The following is a 9,275-nucleotide window of genomic DNA, read 5'->3' as shown; positions in this document are numbered from 1 at the left end:
AATATGGTCATAAAAGTCTCTTGGGACACAGAGAGGTGTTATAACGTCAAAACACAGTTCTACTTCTGCTTCTGAAAGGCGCAGGGTTTTTTTTTTTTTTTTTGACCACTTGTGATTACTGGAGATGCTGTCAACACAGTACAGTAAGTCTTTCTTTGCCTTAATGTTGACAAAAAGGGAAATGCCATACGAGTAAGTGGGTTTCAACTGAAGCTGAAATGCCGTACCTTACCTGGAATATCAGACTAGTCATGCAGCCATCCCGTTGTTCCATGAATATAGTTGAAGTCCCCCCGCCGCGGGGGCATTTACATTGTTAAAGTGTGACAGAGAATCAGAAAACGTGTAGTCATGTCGTAAGTCCAAAAAGACGTTCATGGTGTCCACTATCTATCCTCCCTGCCCCCAAGTACCCAGTGGTCTCCAGTCGCCATGAAGTGCTCGATTTCTAACAGCTTGCACACACTGCACTCACCTACCTGGACATATTGAATGGTTGCTCTTCCTTCAAAGGCTGAGCTTGTTCATCTTCGACGTCCAATTCCAGTTTGCCAATTCCAGATTGCCTGACCACCCATCCTGTGTGCTGGGGAAAAAGTACACGAACATACTGTTTTATTAGATTAATTCTGCTCCCTGGTATTTATATACACACAATAAAACCCTTTACTGTGGTGACATCTCCCTTTACAGCATGTGATTATATCCTGGAGTTTCATTCACATCCACAATAAAACAATAATCCTGGTGCAAGATGAGTTTTCAGTAAAGACATCAGTCTGCACGTATTTGATAGTGCAGCGTATGTGCCATCAACCGTAGGATCGTTTTTCCTGAAAGAAAACCAAAATGATCATCCAAGCATGATGAAATTGCAGTGTAACCCCCCCGCCCACCCCACCCCCACCACCCCCACCGCCGCCGCCACCACCAGTATCATCACCATCACCACCTCAAGCGTGTTCAGTTTCATTTCGTCCATGACTATTTAAAGGCTGCTCAGACGCAAAACAGAAACTATTGACTGTACAACAGAGGAAGAAAATGTTGCTGCTCCTCATAACTGTTTGCCTCTTCAAAGGTAAGGTATCCTCATCTATATTACTACATTACTATGACTTAATCTTTTAAAAAAATGTATTACCCCATCATATCACATGTTAATTTCATTTATGGGCTACATTTAATATGTGGCAATATTTAAAAACATCTACATTTAAAGTGCTTTGAATGATGTTAATGTTTCACTGGAAGTCAAATAAAATGTGTTCTGTACTTTGTATTTTAGTAACAGTTTATTAAGTGATCATTGATCGGAAGTCTAATCTTATTTAGTGTCTAAATATTTGCTTAAAGTCTGCAGTCACTGGCTAACAGCTGTTCTTCTGTTTTAGCCACAGCCTCCCAAATCAGTGGAGGTGGAAACGCAACAGCTGTCTACGGCGGCTCCGCACATTACAGCTGCTCCCTCGCTAATCCAACAGGTGTGGAATGATTTATTTATTTATGAAACCATATTTTAATCTCAGTGATCTGAAGGATGTAGCCCAGGTCATCATCAGTTTTAAGAGTTTAACCCACCCTGAATCCAATCCTGGACTGTTTTTTGAGGATTCTACTGTTTGGCTTCCCGCCAGGTGTGCTGCAGGTGACTTGGCAACGCCTTTTCCAGGATGAGTCCGTGGAGAACCTTGCCACGTACAGCAAAAGGTTTGGAGAGAGGATCAACGAACCCTTCCGTGCAAAAGTCAGCTTCACGGAAGCTTCCCTCAGCTCAACATCCATCACTCTTAACAACGTAAAGTGGGAAGATGAGAGCTGCTACATTTGCTCATTTAACGTGTATCCCGATGGCTCGAAACGAAAGCAGACGTGTCTCACAGTAAAAGGTAAAAAAAAAAAAATATATATATTAATGTCATAATTCTGAGGAAAAGGTCACAATAAGATGCTCAAAGAGACCGTTTCAATTCTCCCTGAAGGAATATCCAAAGCCAATACAAGCCACGCGGTCACCAGTGAATTTGACAATAAAGACCGGGAGGTTGAGTTCAACTGCACCGCCACGGGAAAACCGGCACCGACCATGGAGTGGGAGTATTCTGACGGTGTCACCGTCCAACGTGAAGCATCGAGAACTGAAGAAAAGAACAGCGACAGCACGTTCACCAGCTCCGGCAGCATCTCTCTGAGGCTGCCCACCGGCTGGAAGGGAAATGTGGATTGTGTGCTGAACAGTGGACTGGAGTCACAGAGGCGGGAGACGATATCCATCCCTTCCATTCAAGTGCCTGAGAACAAAGGTGTGTATTCGTCAGAGGGAGCGTTCATTCATTGTCCAGGAAGTGGAGTTCCCGAGAAACTTCCAAGAGAATGATTCATGCTGACGAGGAAGTGGAATGTTAAAATCTCATTGCCCCAAATTTAGAGCGTCATGCCTAACTGTAAGAGCGTCGTCACACAGTGATCACGCCTTTTATATATGCACAGCTGTGTAATAATACAGCTGAGCAGTGACTCACAGCTTACGGTATATCCAGTTTCACTTTGAACTCGGTTTCGTGTTTGAGGAAATCTCTGCGTCACAGTACAGTGCGCTCATTATCTGTAACTCTGCGGGGAGGTTCGCTGACACGATCAGGGAAGTGAGTGCTTAGCGTGTTAAAAGTGAGAATGCTGTTGTCAAAATCCCCCCGTTCCTCTTCTGGGAAAATGTTATTTATCTTATTCCTGTACAGACAAACCAACGTGCTGTTTTTCTTCTAGGGGCGGGACCGTCAAAGTCCGGGACTGCATTTCTCGTTATTGCAATTGTCTTGATTGCCTGTGTCGTCGTTGGAGCTGTAATAAAGTGGAAAAGGTGAGGCATTTTACACTGCACTTACCTGTCAGTTCATTAGATACACAAATTCCTCGTAATGTAAGAGTCCTGCAGCAAGTTTTCCTGAAGGTTATGGTATTCAGCATTCATTTCAAATAGTTGAGAGAGTGTGTAGATTTTTTTTTTTTTTAGTTAGCATGCTAGGCTAAATAGTATAGCGGACGGTTGAATTATCACCTTTGCGACGTTTCTCAACATAAACTGAAGCAGGACTCATTTATATATTAGAATGTATTTATATTTACTAGTGTTATTTATACAAATGTTCTGCCCACAGCATAATAGCCTGTTTATTTATTTTTGTCTTTCTGGCAGGTCGCAATGGAAAAGACAGCCGAGGCCTGCAACATGTGAAGCTGTGTAAATTCAAGCATGCGTTCATTGCATCTCAATGGTTCATTAAGCTAAAGTTAAGGTTGCATTATTCACAGATAGTTTTTCAACTAAAACAGAGACTGGTTTGTTTTGTACTTTTGTCCCAGCGTACTTGGCACTTTAACTTTCAAGAGCTTCAGGCAAAATGCTTGTTTATGCCTCCCTGAATGTGAAAATCCGGTGAGCCCAGCGGACTTTGACGGACCATTTATTCTGTGTTACACTGACTGCGACGCAATAGTGCAATAGGAAAGGTTTTCCTTCAGCCAACCCAGACAGGCAGATTGCCAGCATTAGCGGGGTGGTTTGGTGATAGGAGGAAACTGGAAGCAGGGAAATGCCCCATGTGGGGCACGAATGTCAAAGAGTAGTCTGTAATGCCATCTAGTGTGCGTTTTGGGGAATGAATCTGAATCCAAAAATGCAGAGATCAGATGAAAATATATTTCAGTTTCAGTCTGTTCTGCAAATGTGACAGATATATACCTCAAATAAGTGAACTTTATTTGAAATCATATATAATAACTGTATGTTTTAATGTGTGTTGTTTGGTGTGTTGGCAATTTTGCACTTTTGCACTTTCTTGCGGTTATTGGCACTTTTTATTGTTATTATTATTATTATTATTTGTTATTTATTGCTTAAACATGCAGAGACAATGCACTGAGTGGACACAGACACAGACTAAGATAGTCAAACATATGAATGTGTTATTAACCTGTGTTTTAGCTATATTATTGTTTCCACAATGTGACGATTTAATCATTTTTGTTGTGGCGTGTTATTAATTTATTTAATAATTTCAACTGAATATTTCTGACTGTCCGTCTAATAAAAATGTTTATTGTGTACAATGTTTTTTTGTCAATTAATATGCCTCAGTATGCTCTTTCACACTGCTGAAACACCAACTTAAGATCCGTTTTCATTTAGTCAAGAGTAGAGTTTGAAGATTCAGGGCAAGATTCAGAGCAGCTACATACTCATCAATATCTCATCAACTATGAGAAAACAAACCAAAAAAAAAAAAGAAACAACTGTATTACTGCTGTGACTGCAGACGACATACGTAATGCACCAATCAAATTTCCTTTTTGTGTAGTAATTCTCCACTCTGACCCAGTTGCTGCCGACCACAAGATGTGCTGATTATAACAAATATGAAAGTGAAAGTAGTGAGGTTGTTCCATTGTGGTGTAAACAGGGATACCAAGAGACATGCGCTGTAATAAAACACATTTTAGAGCAAAATCATAACTATTTATTTCATCTGTTGCTTTTTGGACATGCCAGTGAACCTGTTATGTAATGTGTTTAGTGATTATTTATTGAAGGAATGATTTTTTACATTGTTGTCTTCCTTGTTAACACCCATCCACAGAGTAGAGTGGTAGAGCCATAAGTGAGGAAGCAAGTTTACCCTCTAGTCTCTAGTTGTATTCAGGATGCCAGACAGTGCAGTCTTATATTTCTCTGTTCTGTTGGGGATCTTTTCAAAAGGTGAGATAGAAAACTTGTGTTCACGACTAAAACTGTACATTATGATTTTAAATTTTTTTTATTGTGCCTATTAAACTAAATATGCACTAATTATAAAAAAGTTCAACTTTATAACACTTGTAATAACATTTTATGTATTTTTAATTAATTGAACTAATAAGGGTTAGGGGGTTAGGGTTATGTTGAAATGAAGTGTTGTATTTAACTGTTGATATTTTTATTAAATTGAAATGGGACAACAGTCTGCATTCAGATACTTGATTCATGACCCCTATCTAGGATATATGAGGTGGGAAATATACAAGAGGGTTACCTACTGTAGGTAACCACACATCCACTAGCAACCAGTGGTCAGCTGGATAGAAGATGATGAGAAGACGAGAGCTTTGCTCTAAATGTGGGTGGACCTTAACCGTCATTATTTCCTCCATGCAGGTCTAACAGCTGTGATCCAGACACAGCAGACTGTGATGGCAGCAGTGGGAGACAAAGTCTCTTTAAAGTGTCAGCTCATGGAAACTAAAGATATCCTTCAAGTCACATGGCAGAAGTTCTCAGCTGATAGAAGAAAGATGAATGTTGCCACCTCCAACAAAATCTTTAACCAAACAGTGAATCCTGTCTTCAGAGATAAAGTAGAGTTTGAAGATGCTGGACTTCAGAGCAGCTCCATAGTCATCAATAATGTGACGGAGCAGGATGAAGGCTGCTATCTCTGTTTGTTCAACTCCTTCCCTGAAGGAGCTCTGACAGGAGAGACATGTCTCCAAGTTTATGGTAAGAACCTGACTGCATTCCAGTTTGATGTTGTTTCATCGTAACAGGTGACTCTTGATCCTCAGACAAACTACCAGACTGGACACAACATGTTCATGGTGATATCTGTTCAATGTCTTTTCTTTGCAGAGCTGCATCAACCTGTTCTACATGTCAGAGGATCAAACTCTACTGAAGAGTTAGTTGTGTCCTGTTCAGCCACAGGTCGACCTGCTCCCACTGTAACACTGAGAGCTACACCACAAGACCACAACTTGACTCACTACAACAGCGTCAGTGTGTCCAACACCAATGGTACAGTCACTGTCACCACTACAGCTGTGCTGTCAGCTCTCCATCTAAACAGCACACAGGTTGGATGTACAGTTGGAGTGCTCTCTGGTCCTCAGATAGAGGTGTTGGAGACGATTCCTGGGCTCAAACCGACGTCTGCTGATGGTGAGAAACACTTTCAGAGATCACACATTTATAGACTGATGATTACTTTGAGATCCTGATGTCTGAGTTTCTTTGTTCAAGTTTGGACGATGCAGTTAATGTTCATGTGGTCTCAAGTTAGTATTTCTATTCATTCTGTTGTTACTTTATTATCATTGCTGAGTCTGTCATATCAATGTTTGTTGCTCTTTCTCTCATAGGAGGACGTTTATTCAGCATAGTCTCTGTGTTGCTGACCACTGGTCTTGCTGCAGTGATCATTGTCAGGCTTTGAAGAGAAACTCATAACAGGTACGTCTTTCAAACAGTATCATTGTTGTGTCTCAATCAGCTGATCAATGTTTAACTGTTCTTAAATCCCTCAGTCGGTCACACAGGACAATTCGGTGTCCACTAGTATCATTACATAGAATTACATCTGTAACTGCTTGTCCTGTAGGATCGCCAGGGAGCTGGACTCCATCCCAGCTACTACTGAGTGTGGGGCACACCCCGGACAGGTCGCCAGTCTAATGATGTCAGTGACTCCAGCTCTCCCCCTACCTACCACAGATCTGACTTGACGTGATGCATGCTGGGTTGAACAAGTTCATTTTAACCAATCATATTCGAGGTCTATGAGCATGAGCAACCCAGCATACATCACGTCAAGTCAGATCTGCACAGATCTGCATGAAGTCGAACACGCCTAATGTCAAAGAGGAGTCTGTAGTGCCATCTGGTGTGCATTTTGGAGAATGAATCTGAATCCAAAAACGCACAGAGATCAGATGAAAATATATTTCAATTTCAGTCTGTCCTGCAAATCTGACAGATATATACCACAAATAAGTGAACTTCATTTGAAAGCACATCAAATGACTGTATTATTGGTACTTATTATTACTATTATTATTATTATTTGTTATTTATTGCTCAAACATGCAGAGACAATGCACTGAGTGGACACAGACTAAGATAGTCAAACATTGTATAAATGTGTTCTCAACCTATATTTTTCATTATTATTGTTTCCACAATGTGACGATTTAATCATTTTTGTTGTGGCGTGTTATTAATTTGTTTTCTAATTTCAGCTGAATATTCCTGATTGTTCGTCTAATAAAAATGTTTATTGTGTACAATGTTCTTTGTCAGTTAATATCCATCAGTATGCTCTTTCACACTGCTGAAACCATGAAACCACAACTTAGGATCCTTTTTAATTTAGTCGCTCTTACTCCATTCATGTACATGGTAGTAGTTCTCAAACTTTTTTACACCAAGTACCACCTCAGAAAATACTTGGCTCTCCAAGTACCACCATAATGACCAAATTTAAAATATAGTTTAAAAATAAAATACAGTAGTGTAGTAGGCCTAAGTATTCATTAAAAACAAGGCAGAGGTTTTATTTAACAAGTACGTTTAATATTGTTGGCCACTGTAACATTACACACAGTTTGAACAGTAACACTTCTTAAATATAGGCAAATAAAAAAACTGTACTTAAATAATGGTCCACACTTCCCTTCGCAGATTTAAGCCATGACAGTAGTTTTGTCGTACTCTTCATTATTAACCACCTCCACTTCTTCCCAACCTGTAGGATAGGCTACCAACGGCGGATAATAACGTCTATGCGGAAACGCTTCGTTCGGCTACCCAGAAGCTAGGTAGGCTATCAAATTCCTTTGTATCTCCTTAAATTTTCTTGTCATAGGTTTATACGATATTTTCATCTATTCTAATATGTTGGATAGTATTTCACGTTTTAAATTTATTTTGTTTTATTTATAATTAATTAAGTGATTCTCTTGCGTACCACTAGAGGGAGCCCGCGTACCACACTTTGAGAATCACTGCAATGGACAGATCACGAATAACATCCGGTTAGTCTTAGATTTCCTTGACTACCAACATTTGATTTCAGACAATAGTTTCTTACTTTTCTTAGATTTGCTTTTGACTCTGTTGAGCATAATTTTATTTTTCACTCATTAAGGAAGTTTGGCTTTGGAGATTTCCTTTGTAATGCTATTAAAAGAAATCTCCAAACTGTACCATAATGCAAACTGTTCAGTTAAGCTTAAACATGGAACTTCCCCCAGATTTGAGGTGGAACATGGCGTTCGACATGGCATTTCTCCCAATCTATTTCTACTTGCTGCCCAGCTTTTATGTGAACATATCAGATCTAGTAGTTTGCAGCCTTACAGGAAGCATTCCCCCGGCACAACCTGCTACTGTTGGAAAAACTGCTGAGCAGTGCTCAGAGGCAAAACAGGAAGTATTGACTGTACAGCAGAGGAAAAAAATGTTGCTGCGTTTTGTTAAAACGTTCTGCTTCTGAAAGGCTCAGGGTTTGATAAGTTGTGAGTACTGGTATAGTGTTGTCAACACCTCCGTCTAAGTGTTTCTTTGCCTTAATGTTGACAAAAGGGAAAATGTCATACGAGTCGGTGGGTTTCAAATGAAGCCGAAATGCAGACACTGTAAAAAAGAAAAGGTCAAGGAAAAGTAAAATATCAAGGCAACATGATGCATGACGGTTTGCCAAGAGTTCTGCCAACTTGGATCTTCTTGTTCACCTTATTAGGATGATTCTGTGAGACTAATAAAGAACTATTTGCTTGAATGCCGTGTATTTCTACTTCCATCAAACAATAGTGAAATTCTGTTATTCACATGTATGACTGTCATAAAAGATTTCTTCTTACTCTCCCTTCTATGAGGCAGAGAGACAGAGCGGAAGAAACTGTATGTACTGGATATGGTTTGAGGGATTACATGCAGTATCTAAATATGTGAATAATACAACATCAAAATGACATCACCCGTATTTTTCTTGAAAGGTCACTTGAAGCAGCCATGCCCTTAATTCTGCAGAACTTCAATCCTTGATATAATGTACAGGTTTAGAATTAACAGGTGACTTATATATTGGTCAGGTTCATGTTGATGTCATGTTTAGCAGTTCTTTCATTTGTTTTGATGGGACAAACTGAGCAAGCATATAGGATACTCCATAAATTACTGCAATCATACATGTGCTACATACATAATGCGCCTGTGGCTGGCTGGTACGGTCCAAACATAAACTCCAAAACACAGAAAAATCGAACCCCACCTTTTGGGGAATGTAAAATAAATAATCAAATGGGAGGAGTCCCCAGAAAAGCTTAAATCCTATTGGCTGGTTTTGCCCTCCAACTATCCAGAAGTCTGCCTGCTGCCCGACTGCACGTCCCTCCCCAAGTGTGTGTTCAGGTCATATGTCTGGGCTATAAAAGCAGCTCAGAGGCAAAACAGAAGTATTGACTGT

The 9,275-nt window shown here is 40.0% G+C and overlaps 2 protein-coding genes across 2 annotated transcripts; both read left to right on the top strand.

The window, feature by feature from the left end:
• Positions 1-1,044: 1,044 nt before the first annotated feature.
• LOC311509529 (nectin 1a-like) lies at positions 1,045-2,377 on the top strand (the record flags this gene model as incomplete). The annotated part of the gene is made up of 4 exons (XM_084574768.1): positions 1,045-1,081; positions 1,395-1,484; positions 1,638-1,889; positions 1,983-2,377. 4 exons carry the CDS (start codon positions 1,045-1,047, stop codon positions 2,375-2,377), a joined length of 774 nt encoding a protein of 257 aa, XP_084430894.1.
• Positions 2,378-4,695: 2,318 nt separating this feature from the next.
• LOC311509528 (OX-2 membrane glycoprotein-like) lies at positions 4,696-6,030 on the top strand (the record flags this gene model as incomplete). Its single annotated transcript, XM_084574767.1, has 3 exons — positions 4,696-4,756; positions 5,192-5,533; positions 5,663-6,030. The coding sequence occupies exons 1-3, from the start codon at positions 4,702-4,704 to the stop codon at positions 6,028-6,030; spliced, it is 765 nt and encodes a 254-aa protein (XP_084430893.1). The 5' UTR covers positions 4,696-4,701.
• Between the last annotated feature and the right edge of the window lie 3,245 nt (positions 6,031-9,275).

Source organism: Chelon labrosus (assembly GCF_963514085.1).
Source record: "Chelon labrosus genome assembly, chromosome: 24".
NCBI lineage: Eukaryota > Metazoa > Chordata > Actinopteri > Mugiliformes > Mugilidae > Chelon > Chelon labrosus.
Note: the sequence above shows the minus strand (reverse complement) of the source record. Positions and strands in the feature narration are given on the sequence as shown.